The following is a 16,260-nucleotide window of genomic DNA, read 5'->3' as shown; positions in this document are numbered from 1 at the left end:
GGGTCCGTGTTTGCCCAACTTTATATTTTGTATTCTGAGATTGATCACTGTTCGTTATCTTCACTTTCACCTAGAAATCCACTTGGCTAAATGTATCCAAATCACACCGAATACATCTTTCAAAAATTATTTTATATGCATCTGATGTGCTTTACATAACAAAAGAGGCTCGACTGCAAATTACGGCATGTATTTTTCGGGATACAAGTCCTCTGATTCATATGTTTGTCCACAAAGCCGCTTTAGCACTTGTCCACTTTGGCGAATCCATTTATTACAAACTGCAACAAAAAGCGCACATTGTTAAATACAAATAGAAGGTAAAACAATTCTAGTATTTCCAAAATGACCGATTTATAATCCTACCCCATTTAGACCCAATGATGACTGGGCATCCACCATGTACCATTCTGTGGTCTATCTCACCATTGGGACTTATGTTGTACCAAAATGCTGCCGCTCTCTACAAAATTAAAGTCGGTGTATTCGTTCACCAATCCTAGTAAACAGTTTTGTTACTTTTTTAAATCCTTAAGGTAACTCCATACTCGCAGTTTTATCTGATACAAGTTTGAAAAATGTATTTATTTCCATTCATTAGAGTTAAAACTAACAATTTATCAAATAAAATACATATGTCATCACACTTTTTAAGATACGAGACGTACATAAACAGAATCATCTATCGCCGTCAGAAAATTGCAATTTTCCTTAAACAGCGTTATCAAAATTTCATACAAACTGGTTATGACGATATAGTAGCATTCATAACAATTTCATGAAACTGTATCTTCACAAAAATATAGAAAATATCTGTAAAAATAAAGGAAATCTATCGCATAATAGACTTGATAAAGAAATCAATAGAAACAGAGTTATTGCCCTTGGATTCAATATTTCAAAACGTATCATTGATTATTCATCTATAATTTAGACTTTTGAAATAGTTTATTTTTAACAAGATTTTTTACAATAACTATCGGGAAAGACTCCAACAAAATGTATGTTCCTATTACGCATAAATGCAAAGAAATCATTGATTTTGCAAAATCTGATGACATCACAGGAGGGTGGAATTACTTTAAAACGCTTTACGAACCTTAACCACCGGGACGCGGACCTTCAATTTAGGAAACACAGTAGCCCCACCGCTATCGACGTCGCTCAGCTGAAGTGTAAAAACAAGAGATCAAAGCTGGTGCCTCGGGTTTATAAAACTAAAGATTCTTCTGTCGTAACCTCCGCTAAAATGTATCGACAGGGTATTTCTGACAATGACGTTTATTACGGAAGAGATTTGCAAGTGGATCTAGACCAGGGTGGATTAGGATTTATTATGGATGAATGAATTAGTTTTGTATGAAGAGGTTTCCACCCGTTTTTAAATATGAACGGCCATCTCTATGTCATCACATCGAACAGTACACATATTTGTATAATCGTTTTCATTAGACTATCAGTGTCGTTTGTGTGAGAACGGTATTGTTAAAATGATTATCATTAAGCTATTTGTTTCATCCTCACATATAAAGTTTCTAAATGAATAGAAGATCTTATGTTTATCTATGAAAACACACGTAGAAAACACACGTAGAACATCCAGGTTGCAATCCTTTGTCCCTGATACCTATTGGGCAATGGTAGATGTTTCTGCTTTTTTTCTGTCATTTCCCACAGCAATTCTTCAGTATGCTACAAAGTGAACTCATGTTATAAAGTCAGAATTCAATATTAAACATCACAAAATACGATTGAATCACGCTGCCCTCTTTTGCTACATGTAAATACGCTTGTACAGTAAAGCACTGCATACTAGGTGACATTGCCGCTCGCTTCAGATAAGTTATTTGAATATTAAACCAATTCTTAATCACTATTAATGCTGCATTACTAAGTATGTATGCAAATATTTTGGCGGTGTGGGTGTTTTGGTGTCAAGTTCTTTTTCCAGTGTTTAGTACATATTTCATGATTACAAAATTTAGGAACTCTAAGCGTAATTAACTTCCTTTGAGAAATACTAGAATATTGCAATGAAATCATGCAGAATATTGCAATGAAATCATGCAGAATATTGCAATGAAATCATGCCAATGCGTGTGGGTCGGCCAACACGAAATAATAGCTCTAAATGTATAGTTTGCAGATTGGGCGAATGATTGAAAGTCAGCAATGAGAAATGCCCGTGATGTTCAATTTTTTATGTATGTACTACGCTACCTTTTTTCGGGAAAAATCAAGAAATACTATTTCATAGTATACATGCGTATGTATACAAATTCATTTTACTTTGATCTAGTTTGTATAGGTTTGTTTGAAAACTCACTACAGGGTCTATATGTTCTCCATAATGTCCTCCAGTTGTGTAGCTTAAAACCTGTGAAACAAAAGAAGTCTCATTTCATTTTTATTTTTACTTTATAAATATCCCGAGGCAAAGAAATTATGCAATGGACATTTTGCAAAATCCCACAATCTGAATTAGCTTCATCTCAGGTATAGCGCATACTATTCGCGCATCTATATTAAATACCCACCAAATCTCTATGGAGCGCCAAATTAACATCAACTCAAATAATTGAAGATATCTTCAGTTATTTGAAGATATCATCAATTCAATTATTGTTCTCTTTATTTGAATTAATGCGCGCATTAAATGAATTATTGCTCTCGTCAAATGAATTAATGCGCGCTTCAATTCAATTATTGCTCTCATCAATTGAATTAATAAGAGCAATAATTGACTTAATGCGCGCATTAATTCAATTATTGCTATCTTCAATTCAATTGCTGCGCGCATCAATTGAATTAATGAGAGCAATAATAGATTTGATGGGCGCATTAATTCAATTATTGCTCTCTTCAATTCAATTGATGAGAGCATCAATTTCGTAGAAATACACTAGGTATATTGCTCGCAGTAATTAATTTAGAGTTCGGTATAAATAATTTGATGATCTCTTTAATTCAATTGAAGATATCTTTAATTATTTACAATGCTTTTGTATAAGGAATTAATGCAATTCTTTTAAAGAGAGCAACAATTCAATTAAAGATATCATTATTAATTCAATTGTGGATATGTTGAATTGAGATATATTTAATTATATAGTTGCTCTCTGTAAAAGAATTATTGCACTCTTCGAATCAATTAAAGATATCATTAATTAAATTGAAGAGAGCAATAATTGAATTAATGCGCGCATTAAATCAATAATTGCTCTCATGAAATGAATTAACACGCGCATCAATTCAATTCATTTGAAGAGATAATTAATTCAATTAAATCGCGCATCAATTCAGCTGAAGAATTAATGCTATCATCAATTCAATTAATACGTGCAATAATTCAGAATTGAAGATATCATTAATTATTCGAAGAAATCTTTAATTAAATTGTTGCGCGCATTATATGAATTGATGATATCTTCAAATAATTAATGATATCTTTAATTATTTGAGTTTAAGTTAATTTAGCGCTCCATATTCTCGGCTGAAATTCGACCCGGCTGAATATTTGGACTGACGCCTTCACCGAATGATCAATCTCGAAACAGTCCTTCATAATTCATGTCTGGAAATTTACTTTCAGCTTCGGCCGGTTCTAGCAATTAATATGCACCTAGGTGACACTGCTGTTCACTTCAGATAAGTTATCAAACCAACTCTGCATCACTATTGATGCTGCATTACTTACCGTTTAAGTATGTAAATTCCATAAAATAAACTATTACTAAATTTTCCGATCAAATTACTAGTATGACTCCCATGGCAAAATACTTTATCTTTCAAGATTGGCGAGTTCCTATAGTTTGTTTATTATATTAGCAATATACAAGTAGGTAGACTATAGTAACTCTTCAATTCCAGGAGATAAAATATTGTGCCATTGAAGTCGTTATTTCAATGGAAAATTTAGTGACTGTTCGTTTTGGGATTTTCATACCTAAACGGTAAGTAATGCAAAATGAATAGCGATAGAGAGTTAGTTTAACAGTCAAATGAATTATGAAGGACTGCTCCGAGATTCGGTGTATGCGTCAGTCCAAATATTCAGCCGAGCTTAATTTCAGCCGAGATTAATACCCTTTATGCAATATTCACGCGACAACATTCACTTATACATGACTAGTATGGTGTCAATCCAGAAACTATTACTCTGTCTTTGGGAATTTTAGAATTTTGCCGCTATCAATGGCGTTCTCTTAGTAGTATAGGCGAGATATTCGGGCGAGATGGTTTTAGTAATGCAGTGACAGCAATACGAAAGTACGCCGATTAGAGTTAGAAAGGTAATTTGATTTTTATTCATTGTAATTGTTTTATTAAATATACAAAGTCCTAAACTTGACTAAACAAATATTTCATGGCTTTGAATAAAAATCAATAATTGTAATATCGCGCTATACTTAAGGATTTAAGAGCCAAAGCTCCGATAGGAACCGGAGCCAGGAAGAGCTGAAGTTCCGATAGGAACCCGAGCTGGAAAGAGCTGTGAGTTTCGAGGGCCAAGTCGAATGAGATTGAGCAAGCTACATTAAAAATCCTGCACTTTAAAAAACAGTCGAGTTTTTTTTTTTATTATTATCAATCACAGTATGTATATACATGTAAGTATATTGATTTAAAATACTAGTTCCCCAGAAAGTTAACTAAGAGTGCCTGTATGTTTATTGTACGTAGATTGGGTTACACGCCACAATATTTAAAATAGAGAATCGAATACGCAGATGGAAACTGTCGGCTGCTTACCTGCCATTCTTCGACTGGCGATGCTCTATTTCTGTATGTGGTGTCAAGATTCACAATGTTAGCTATACGTTTGCTGAGACGTCTGGAGATTCTGGGGTGAGCAGAATCGCGAATCCAACCACTATAATATATACATGCATATCATTTTAATGCAAAATTCAAATTACATTCCCCATATAATTGTTATAAAGCCTATGTGCAGTGAATGTTTACATATTTTTATCTCAATGATATAAAACAAAGATTTAGTAATGAAACGAATCTTTGATTGCTGTGAAGATTAAAACAGACTCAAGTACCTTAACGCTCATCTGAACCACCTTACTCATACAAAACACTCACATGAAATCACAGAGAGAACTAGGTCATGCGGCTCTACTATATATCCTTATGTTTCAGGGTGCTTACATATCATGAAATAGCTTTTGGAAACAATCTAAACTATTCCTACACCAATCGTTAGGTCTCTACTCTAGATGCCATCACTAGACCAAAGCACTCCAGTACTTCTGAGAATTTTAAAACCAACACCACATGAGAATACTTCTATATCATTAAATCCCTGTTGTGGCCATGTCCAAGATCGGGGGGGGGGGGGGGGGGGGGATCTGAATTTATTTTATTGAGCTATCAAATTATGCTATTTTTGTTCTTGAGATTTTTTACTCGTGCATCAATGTGAAAATTCCCCCACTGTGGCCCCCATGGTTAGAACAAATTTGAACCAACACTTCTTACATGAGATGGGGATGCTTCGACAGGTATATTTATTGGATGAGAAGAATTTTACTTGTGTGTTCCAGTGTAAATTTTGAAACATTGTAGCCCTGTTTTGATTCATAAGGTGTGAGGAAACTCACATCTACACATTACATGAGGATGCTTGTAACTATACTTGTTTATGTTCTTAAGAAGCTATTTAAAGATTGTTTCCCCTTTATATTCCTATGTACAACTTGACACCTATTGTGGCCACAACCTGGTCCCTGGTTCGAACTAAATCAAATCTCCGCCATATTATAGAGCGTGTCTTGGCTTCTTCTGGTTCATGAAAATGTTTGATAGGTTTGAATTTTGTATTGTAGTAATATTACCATACTTTGTATATCGACCAGGTTACTTCAGTTACTGGTAATGCAAGGGTCCCGGGTTCGAACCCCGATAGTTACAGGGAGTTTTCTTCATTCTCATAAATTATACGTGAAACATCACGAAAAAATAGAATATTGTGAAAAGTAGCGTATGTCCGTAAACAAAGTAATCTTAAACCAACTTCGGATGCTTGGAGGCAAGTTTTCCTGAAATTAATCCATTGGTTCTTGAAATAAATTTGTGAAAATGTGAAACGTTTACACCAACGACAACGACGGTTGAAAGACAAATTCGACTCTGTTGAGCTTAAATTTTCAGAGGGTAAATAGTTAACAAGGGAATAATAAGGTCTTGTTAATACTTCAAGCTGCTAAAGACCTTTAAAAAATATGGAAACCTTTAAAATATAAAAAAAAATTGTACTAAAGATCTTTCAAAAGTAAAATATTAGTACTGCTATGTATTCATACTTATTTCTTAAAAAATCAAAATAATGATTAGGAATATTAACAAATAATCACTCAACGTCATATTCATGCTTACGTTTGACTGACTCGGATTCGATTTACTCCATCTGATGTTAACGACTGACTCAGCTGAAATTAGAAATGAAGCGGTGAAGGGGGGATTTCAAGGTTATAGCATAAAAACATTTCTATCAAATATCGTACATATAGGTTATTCCCTAGCGAGTCCATTCTTTGCTTCAAAACATAATTTAAGTAATTTTGAGAAGTCATAACAATAGAAATACCGTGTTTAATCATATCATTCACTTAAAATTTAATTTTGGTAAGTTTAGATTAACAGATTAAAATAACGTAACGAAGTACAAATTTTGATTTTGATGATGCAAAAGTTATCCCCTTTTTTGAAACGCTCCTTTATAATGTTAATTGTCATCGCATTGTGAAGTAATATATTAATCTTTATTCATAAGGTTTTCATTTTACAACACGGTAATTGGGAGAGAAAGAACTATTGAAATGATATACCTTTTTGGTTGCCTCTCTTTTTAAATAGGTGATGTCATGGTCGGATATAACGTCATGGAAAAGAGAAACCCGAGGTTCAATGTTCACAACCTCCTCTTTTGCCAGGTAGAATGGAACAGCGGTCTCTCTTAGAAAACAGCGCATCAAAGATTCCTCTTTCTTCGTCTAATATAATACATATAGTAAATTAAAAAAAAAATGAAGATAACGAACAACTATCAATCTCATGAATTCCACAAAGAATACAAAACTGAAAGCAGGGCAAACACGGACCTTTGCACATGCCAGAGGTGGGATCAAGTGCCTAAGAGGAGTAAACATTCCCTGTTGAGAGTTACAACTGCGGCTATTCCTATATATCTTAATCAGGAAAAGGGAGTAATCGGTAGTCAAAATAAGTAACGAGCGGCTTAACAGTTAGTATGAAACACGTCAGACAGCATTCGACTTAATGACAGGATGTATTCGCAAATTAGATCGTTAGTATGGAAATCTAATTTACGAAATGCTGACTTTAAACGAGACCGTTGAAACTCCTGTAACACCAACTTATTTATCAATAGGTTTAAAAATTTATCATACGCAGAACATGATCTCGCGTATCGAATCAATTGAGAGACATATATACCATATGCAGGCGATAATGGAATATTGCTATATAAATGTGGAACGTTGGTAAAAGCTGAAGTCATCCCATCTATCATAAAGTTAAGTTCTTAGTTTGCCGTCCACGTCTATGTTCAATAAAATACTCAAATATGAAGCAGATACGGAAGAATGTGAGTAATTCCTTCCAATTTTAGGCCCAGAGGCACACAAAGGTACAAGTTACAAAATAAAAAATAAAATAAGAGATTTAACAACAACAAAATCACAATGCATAATCACACAAATAATGAACACACGCACGCACACACGCACGCACACATACGCACACACACGCACACACACACACACACACACACACACACACACACACACACACACACACACACACACACACACACACACATATATATATATTAACGGCAAACTAAACTACTCAACTTTATGATAAACAGGTTAATTTCAGCTTCTCTGTCTTCTAACCTCCCAATATAGCAATATTCCATTATCACCTGCATATGGTGTTTATATCTCTCAACTGATTCGATACGTAAGAGCTTGTTCTGCGTACGATCAGTTTTCTAATCGAGACAGGCTGCTGACAAACAAGTCGATGGTGCAGGGGTTTCAACACTCTCGTTTAAAGTCAGCATTTCGCAAATTCTATGGTCGTTATAACGATATAGATTGCCAATACAATATATCATTGGCTCAAATGCTGTCTGACGTGTTTCATACCGATTATTAGGCCGTTCTTGGCACACTGATTTTGACAACGGATAACTCCGTTTACCTGATCAAGATATAGGGCTCACGGCGGGTGTGACCGGTCGACAGGGGATGCTTACTCCTCCTAGGCACCTGATCCCACCTCTGATGTGTCCAGGGGTCCGTGTTTGCCCAACTCTCTATTTTGTATTCCTTGTAGGAGTTATGAGATTGATCACTGTTCATTATCTTCGCCTTTCTGTTCATATTCAATATCTAAATACAGCTATATGGACAATTCGCACAACAATTGCGCTGAAATAACTTGAAGACGTGCATTTTTCATGTCTGTGACGTATTCCTCTTGAACCACTTTGGATCTATAGTCTTGTTTATAAACTATAATCAAAACTTAGTAACTATAGCTTAGGGTTGAAAATCACATATCTTCACATGTTTTCTAATCAGTACCGCGGCTTGAAATTCGGATTTTTAAAAATTTCTTGACGCGAAATGCAAATCTGTAAAGCAGAGTTTAGTGAAAGGATAATGAAATCAATGAAAGAAACTGTATATATCCAATTTGGAAGATATTATCATAAATAATCCTGTATTTACTTACTTTCAGAGGGCCACGACAGAGTTTTTCAAAAACGCTAGGTGGTTCTAGCAATTCGTTAATGTCCTCTTGGGATATGGTGGTCTTGCTTGCTTTTCTCAGAACTTTATTGTGCTGACTTAATTTAGGAATATCTGTGATAATGATTGTAAACACATGAGTGACCGTGATTTGAGTTGTAGCATTGACAATGATTGTCTCAAATCGATAACGACATTTTAATGAACAAACAAATTCTTTATCATCCATTGCAAACATTTCGGCTAGATAAAAATTGTAATGGAAAAACAATGGAGAAGCAGACTGACGGGTGGACATGGTTCTATATATCAAATAAAACTTTGTTTGCAGCGACTGTAACAACTCTTCAATTTTGCTAGATTTTTAAAACGCCATTAATTTTCGGTAAATTTGCCACATATCCCCCACCAAGAGTTAGAGACTTCTGACTTCTTTATAACCATGCTCTGGAGAAAAGTAAAGGATTTATCATCTACTGGTCGTGAAAAATTGGCATCTGAGCAAGTATTCATAGCACGGGCAGCAGTATTTTGTACAAGTAAAGCCATTCGAAGACTCTGTTCCGAGCTGTAAGATACATGTATAACACCCCCCCCCACCCCCCACCCCCATTGCTTCGTATTATGTATCGCTTTAAAAAAAAAAGAAAAAAAAGAATCTACATTTAATTTTGAGAGACGTGCCGAACTAGATTTATACTACGATATAATTAAACATCTTACTTCACGTGTTGTGTTTATTTCATAAATGATTTTTGTTTGTTTGTGTAGACAAATAAGAACATAACAATTTTTCATTGTACATGTATAACCTATTGAGAAGGAGATGGAACCTCAGAGATAATTTTGTTAATGATATACATGTTCATAATAACTATTTCCGCTGCATGTTGAGATTTATTAAAGTTTTCCTACACGATATTTTAATTTCACCCTGGGATCTGACCACATCGGACCTTGACAGGGTTGGGGTAATTAAAAATGGAATGGTAGTCAAGTGCAGTTTTAAAACGTTTTTCTTCTTCAAGTAATTGAAAGTAAGATGTGATTGAATTAAGTGAAAGTAAGATGTGATTGAATTAAGTGAAAGTAAGATGTAATTGAATTAAGTGAAAGTAAGTAATTGAATTAAGTGAAAGTAAGATGTATTGAATTAAGTGAAAGTAAGATGTAATTGAATTGAAAATTAAGACTTCAGAGGTGCCGACAATTTTAAAGGTCCACCGTGTTTTATTTTTTTAAAAATTAATTTACGAGGCGGATGTTTAAAAAATCGATTTTTCTAATTAGTTACTGTAATTACTCAAGTTTAACCAAAATTATACAGTTGTCTCTCTTTTTATCGTCAATTAATATCAATGTTAATGGAAATTGATACTAATAGATATATGCAACTTGAAAATATAAATTCGTCTTTGAGATAGACAGTAAAACAATACTGTGGTACTTTCACTGCATGGAATTTTAATTTTTGATCACGATTTTTCAATTATGTCCAATATAGCGGGCAAAATTGTGAAGAGTTATGTAGTGGGGAGGGGGTGGTGGCAATATATCACAAATTTAAACATCGTGGTAGAAAATATACAAGTTCCTAGTATTTTAACAGTTGTGATTTACAACCAGAATAAGCCCCAAAAAATATATATTAACCTATGCGTCCATTTTTTGTGTGTATTACACTGTGATTCTCATAAAGTCAACATCATGACTTATATAGTTTTTCTGTTGAAAAACAACACAAAGTTTACACGACTGTAAAACGAAAACTAGAAAAGATATAGTTATAAAATAAATTGTTCTATAACCTATAAATCCTAGAGCATCAACTGTGAAAGTCTCATTTATTTTGGTAAAAGGGCCAATTTTAGTACTTTGTGGCTCTGGGGCCCGTTTTACAAAACAACTTACGGCAAAGTCGCAAGTCTTAAATTGTATTACACAGTTATTACTTAAAGTGAATAACGTAAAACTTTTCTGAGGCTTAATTTTCAACATTTAAAAAAAAAGTTTGCATTTGGAGTGAATGACATTACAATAAATTGGAAAACTCCAGTATGTAAAGTTTGTCGTAAGTCGTAAGTTCTTTTGTAAAACGCGCCCCTGGTTCTTTCATTTTTGAAAATACAGAAAGGTATGTACTGCGACGCTTTGCGAGTTAACGCATCATAAAATACACGCTGGCGCTAAAACACTGCTGTTCATACCACGTATGCTGGCGCTAAAACACTGCTGTCCATACCACGTATACTGGCGCTAAACACTGCTGTTCGTACCACGTATGCTGGCGCTAAAACACTGGTGTTCATACCACGTATGCTGGAGCTAAAACACTGCTGTTCATACCACGTATGCTGGAGCTAAAACACTGCTGTTCATACCACGTATGCTGGAGCTAAAACACTGCTGTTCATACCACGTATACTGGAGCTAAAACACTGCTGTTCATACCACGTATGCTGGAGCTAAAACACAGCTGTTCATACCACGTATGCTGGAGCTAAAACACTGCTGTTCATACCACGTATATATGCTGGAGCTAAAACACTGCTGTTCATACCACGTATGCTGGGCTAAAACACCGCTGTTCATACCCGCATGCATTTTCAAAACTGAAATTCATCTTCCGTATTAATAATCTGCCCATATTGAGAGGTTAAATCAACTCCTGCATTACCTTGCCCATATTGAGAAGTTAAATCGACTCCTGCATTACCTGCCCATATTGAGAGATTAAATCAACTCTGTGACGATAATTTATAACATAATATTAGTCAACACGAGATTTATCAGAAAGATGCAATTTTTTACACATACAGTCCGTTTGTGATGTGTGTTTTCCAATATATTTTCGATCCTTTCTTGTTTCAAATATATTCTAATCACACATAATTTTTTATAATGTTTTAAGTCGCTTTAATTCATATTTATTCCTTGAAAAACACGCATAATTTTGTACATAAAATACTTTTTAAAAAATTATTTTTCGTTTGTGACAAGGGAATTTAGAATTGGAATTTTTTTAACTGAATTTGGATATATAACTTCCCAGGGCCATGGACTTCACAAATTTTGTAGAAGCCTTTATGCATATATTCATAATAATGTTAAAAGCTCTCAGTTTGTCTGCTACAAGTTCAGGGTGATGAAGATATCTAAAAATAAATGATATCATCTTTTTTTTTTAGCATTGGTCCCACTCCTATAAGACCCCGGGGGAGTTCTGACTATGAAATTAAAAACGTTTCTCTAAACACCGATCTTGGTTGTCTGAAAAAAGTTGAAAATGTTCGTGAATGTTCCTTTTTACGACGGACGGGCATGGATATACATGTATAGTGTAGAGAAATACTATCCTTTTAGAAGCGTATAGTAAAATTACCTGTATAAGCAAGTGTTGGTGCACGCAAAATTGGAATTTTCTTTGTTATGGTCTGAAATAAGAAGGAGCAGAGCATCATTTTCAAATCTATGTGTCTAATGTAACATAAGTATACCTTCAGTAAAGAAATATTGAAAGCCATTGTTGTACAAAGAATTTACAAAGAATCACAAACTTTATATTAAAAATGTTACCCAATAATAAATCTTGGATATTTTCCTTCGATATCGGTCTCTCTCAGTCTCATCGTGAGTTCTATTAGAAAGTTCACACAGCAAGATCAGCTGGTAGTAGGGTAGAGGTATGAGTCCCGCCGTGTTTGACAATGCCTCAATTTCAACAGATTTCATTCGCCTTGTGCTAATAGATGCTATTTTTCCATTCAGAATGTCCGTCGTGTCAAAGCCATATGTAGACCACAGACGCAAAATGTTGTCAGCTGACCCATCGACATCATTGCGAACAGGCCAAAATCTTAACTTTGTCATTGCTAATCTATAAAGAGCTCTGAAATCTGAAAGGGATTTAAATTTTTATCTATAAGCAAAACACGTTGGGTTGATTTAAAAGATAAATTTCATTTTTGAAAATATGAGTGAATAAACTGCAACACTTTATACCAGCACACGTCATGAAGCGCGTTAGTTCATGAAAAGTATGTCTGCGTGACGCGCTGCAGTTCATACTCTCATGTATTTTCAAAGCTGATTTTTTTAAAATATATATTTACATTCTACTTTAATCTTTGTCGGAATTCTACGTCGTTAAAATTACATACTATATTTATCAAGACCCGTGCGCATATCGTTCACAATTGCAGCGCATTCATGAGAAAATGGTTATCATTAAGATTTGTAAAAATATCAAAAGCAAAATCATTGGAAATGTAAATCTTTCTTTTTATCCATGCACTACTCGGTTACTCATTTAGAGGATGCTACATTTCTGTTAGATGAAAGGCATCTTGATCAGGCCTGGATTTCTCGATGGAAACTTAAGTCGGAACTTGGACTAAATTTAATCTGAGATTATGCTCAAGATTTGACTGCTCAAATAAAAGAAAACTCAAACTTAAGTTGGAAATTTTTTCGAGAAATCCAAGCCAGTATGATGTACATGTATATACAATGTACTATATAAAGATAACAATGCTGTACATGTATATACAATGTACTATATAAAGATAACAATACCTGCTACACTGGGCTGAGTAGCAATTGTTTGATTGCTACTTATGGTGTTCAATACATCACCCCAGTCATTATAGACTCTATGTATCAGATAGAATGCCCTAATAGGATTAGCCATATTGGAGCAATTATCGAGGAGAGTATCGTTTTTTCTTTCGTGGTAAAATCTGTAAAATAGGGAAAATGAGTGATAAAACAGGCTGGATAACTATGTACATTGTATACAAGACTTGCGTTGTTAAAATGAACACACGTTAGTTTATATGCATTTCAAAATCCACTTGTGCACAAACTTCATATACTAGAATCATGGGTCGACCAATGACAAGTTTTAGTAACGCTCTAATCTGCCAAAACGAAAGAAGAAAAACGTGACTGATGCACATGTACATTATGACAGATGAGCTTATAAACCGTACAGCGTATGCTGTAAATAGTACCTGTTCGGACTATAAAGTTTTACTTTTGTTCGAACAATCTTAGGATATTCAACTTTATTGAAATTGACCTGTCCACCTTGTATTGATTCATTGCAGATTCAATACCGGTAGCTGCCGGTGTTAAACCATTGTACAAACGTCGAGAGGTTTATTGTAGATTTTATACCTTGACGCCATTTGAAATGGTCGTAGATAAAGAACAGCAATTTGTATATGTTACAAACATCATTGTATTGAAAATTTGCATTCATTACACCGACGTCATAATTGTTGAAGAATAACCCCTTCGGTCTCGAGATATTGTTGCAAAATAAGAACCGGTTATCCCCCAACCATATTCCCCAAGGCGGCCATTATCAGAGAATGAACAAATGTAACACTGATAGAGGACGTACAGTGAATTCCTTGAGAAAATGATGGAAAATGGAGAATCCTTGAGTGAGAGGAGTCTAAATTCCCAGGAATTTCATTAAAAAAAACTATGAAACTTTGAATTTCAAAGATTATCTGAACGGTGGAAAGATCCCGTGCATCCACTATTTTACACAGTTTGAATGATGCCGACTTAACTTCCATGTATGTTTGAATGCCAAAAACAGGAACACCATTTCCTCGATAAAATATTAAAAAAAATTGCATTAAATTCCGAAAATATTAAGTCTCATAATATTTTGATAATACAGAATGTATGTACGACTGAACTACAATAAGTGTGTGTTTTTTCTGGTGATTTTGGAATATGTTATTGTCCGTTATACGTCCGTGATATTCATACACTTCAGCTGCCGCTTAAATTCTTTTGGCTTTCATTTATGAACTTATTGACAAAGAAATTATAATTTCAACATCGTACCATACATTGGTCTAAAACATCAATGAAAATGGGTTGTCAGAGTTTGTTTGCTCTTAATTTCATGATGTTTTATTCATGTAAAAGACATCAAAGAGTTTTGGAAAAGCCTTCGTAGTTAGAAATTCAAAGTCATGAGAGAAGCGTCAGTGAAATGATTTGGAGTCATGCCATTTTTTTTTTCTGGGTCCGTCGGAAAGGGGAAGCAAATTGTAGTTTAGATTTAGAAGTAAGTTATCTGGAAACCTGACTAGCTACACACGGATTGTAGTTTAGATTTAGAAGTAAGTTGTCTGGAAACCTGACTAGCTACACACGGATTGTAGTTTAGATTTAGAACTAAGGTGTCTGGAAACCTGACTAGCTACACACGGACATGCCTTACCTGGTCATACTCTCTGGAATAACTGCCCCTTGGGCCTCCGATTGCCGCAAAAAATTCTCAAAATCCACAAACAATTTGCTCTCCATTTCCGCTAAGGCTGTTAGTTTTTGTATAGATGTGTAAATTTCACAATTTACATGGATAAGAAGCAGAAAAACAAAAACTCCATATTTTGCTCCCATCTCTACGGTGTATGTATATAAATAATCGGCCGCGGTAGAATTGCTGTGTAGGTATGGTCGCCTGGGGTGGGGGATACGTAATCATGTGAAATGTTATTTGTGCATATCTGTATACATGTATTTAGATATCAGGCATTTCTTGGATAATAAAATGTATTTATAATAGTAATGGTTGGAAAAGCATCAACTAGAATTCTTATCACACCTAGTAAAGTTGTCATAAATGAAATATACAAGAAATGTTTAATGATATTGTGCTGTAATATTTTGTAAAAAATCGTAAAGAAAATAATCAAAACATTTTGCGGCACTGGAACCCACGATCTACAGGTTTGCCAGCCTAACCACTTATCCCATGGAACAAGCTAGCCAATCAGACAGGGGAAGAATTTCAGAGATTAAGAATAAATTCTGATTTTAGTTTTTGTATATCTATGATTAAAAAAAAATGTGATGATGTGTAATTCATCTAAATGTGTACATGAAATTTTTCATGAAGTCAAAATTTTCATAACGTTTGCCGAATTTTGTCTTGAAAATAAACCAGGTGACTGTTCCCCGTCCAATCGCTTTACTCGCTCAAAGAACAAAGTCCGTTGCATTCCAATATTATATGAAATACATGAATAAAACCTAAAGTAAAAGTTTCATTTATGCAAGTATATCTAGAAACGAAATGCTAGTAACTGGAAAAAAAAATACATCCTGTTTTGGAGACGTGCCCAAGGCATACCATGGTACATGCCGAAAAACAAGATCCTCGATTGTGATTGCAAAGACTCTTCTTCCTTGTTTCATCAAAGTAGTGCAGCGTGGTTTTCTAAATAAAAATTTTAATCATCAAACACCAGTCTACCGCTTCATATCTGGATATGTAATTGAACGTAGACATTAACGGCAAACTAAGATCTCAATTGCAACTTTATACAAACGAGATGACTTCAGGTCCTCCATCGTCAACTTCCCATATTTTACAACACATAATCCCAATCAGGATTTAGAGAACTTCATTTTTGTCAAACCTAGCAAAAAATTGACT

The 16,260-nt window shown here is 34.5% G+C and overlaps 1 protein-coding gene across 1 annotated transcript; it reads right to left on the bottom strand.

Moving 5' to 3' along the window:
• Positions 1-148: 148 nt before the first annotated feature.
• On the bottom strand, positions 149-15,221 carry LOC125679980 (prolyl 4-hydroxylase subunit alpha-1-like). Its single transcript, XM_048919429.2, has 13 exons — positions 15,040-15,221; positions 13,368-13,531; positions 12,369-12,688; positions 12,175-12,226; positions 8,776-8,906; positions 6,840-7,004; positions 6,388-6,440; positions 4,753-4,873; positions 2,327-2,377; positions 1,591-1,692; positions 1,100-1,168; positions 367-463; positions 149-281 (listed from the first exon to the last, which is right to left on the bottom strand). The coding sequence occupies exons 1-13, from the start codon at positions 15,219-15,221 to the stop codon at positions 181-183; spliced, it is 1,608 nt and encodes a 535-aa protein (XP_048775386.2). The 3' UTR covers positions 149-180.
• Between the last annotated feature and the right edge of the window lie 1,039 nt (positions 15,222-16,260).

This window comes from Ostrea edulis, chromosome 2, assembly GCF_947568905.1.
Source record: "Ostrea edulis chromosome 2, xbOstEdul1.1, whole genome shotgun sequence".
In the NCBI taxonomy this organism is placed as follows: domain Eukaryota; kingdom Metazoa; phylum Mollusca; class Bivalvia; order Ostreida; family Ostreidae; genus Ostrea; species Ostrea edulis.
This window is presented reverse-complemented; position numbering and strand designations above follow the sequence as displayed.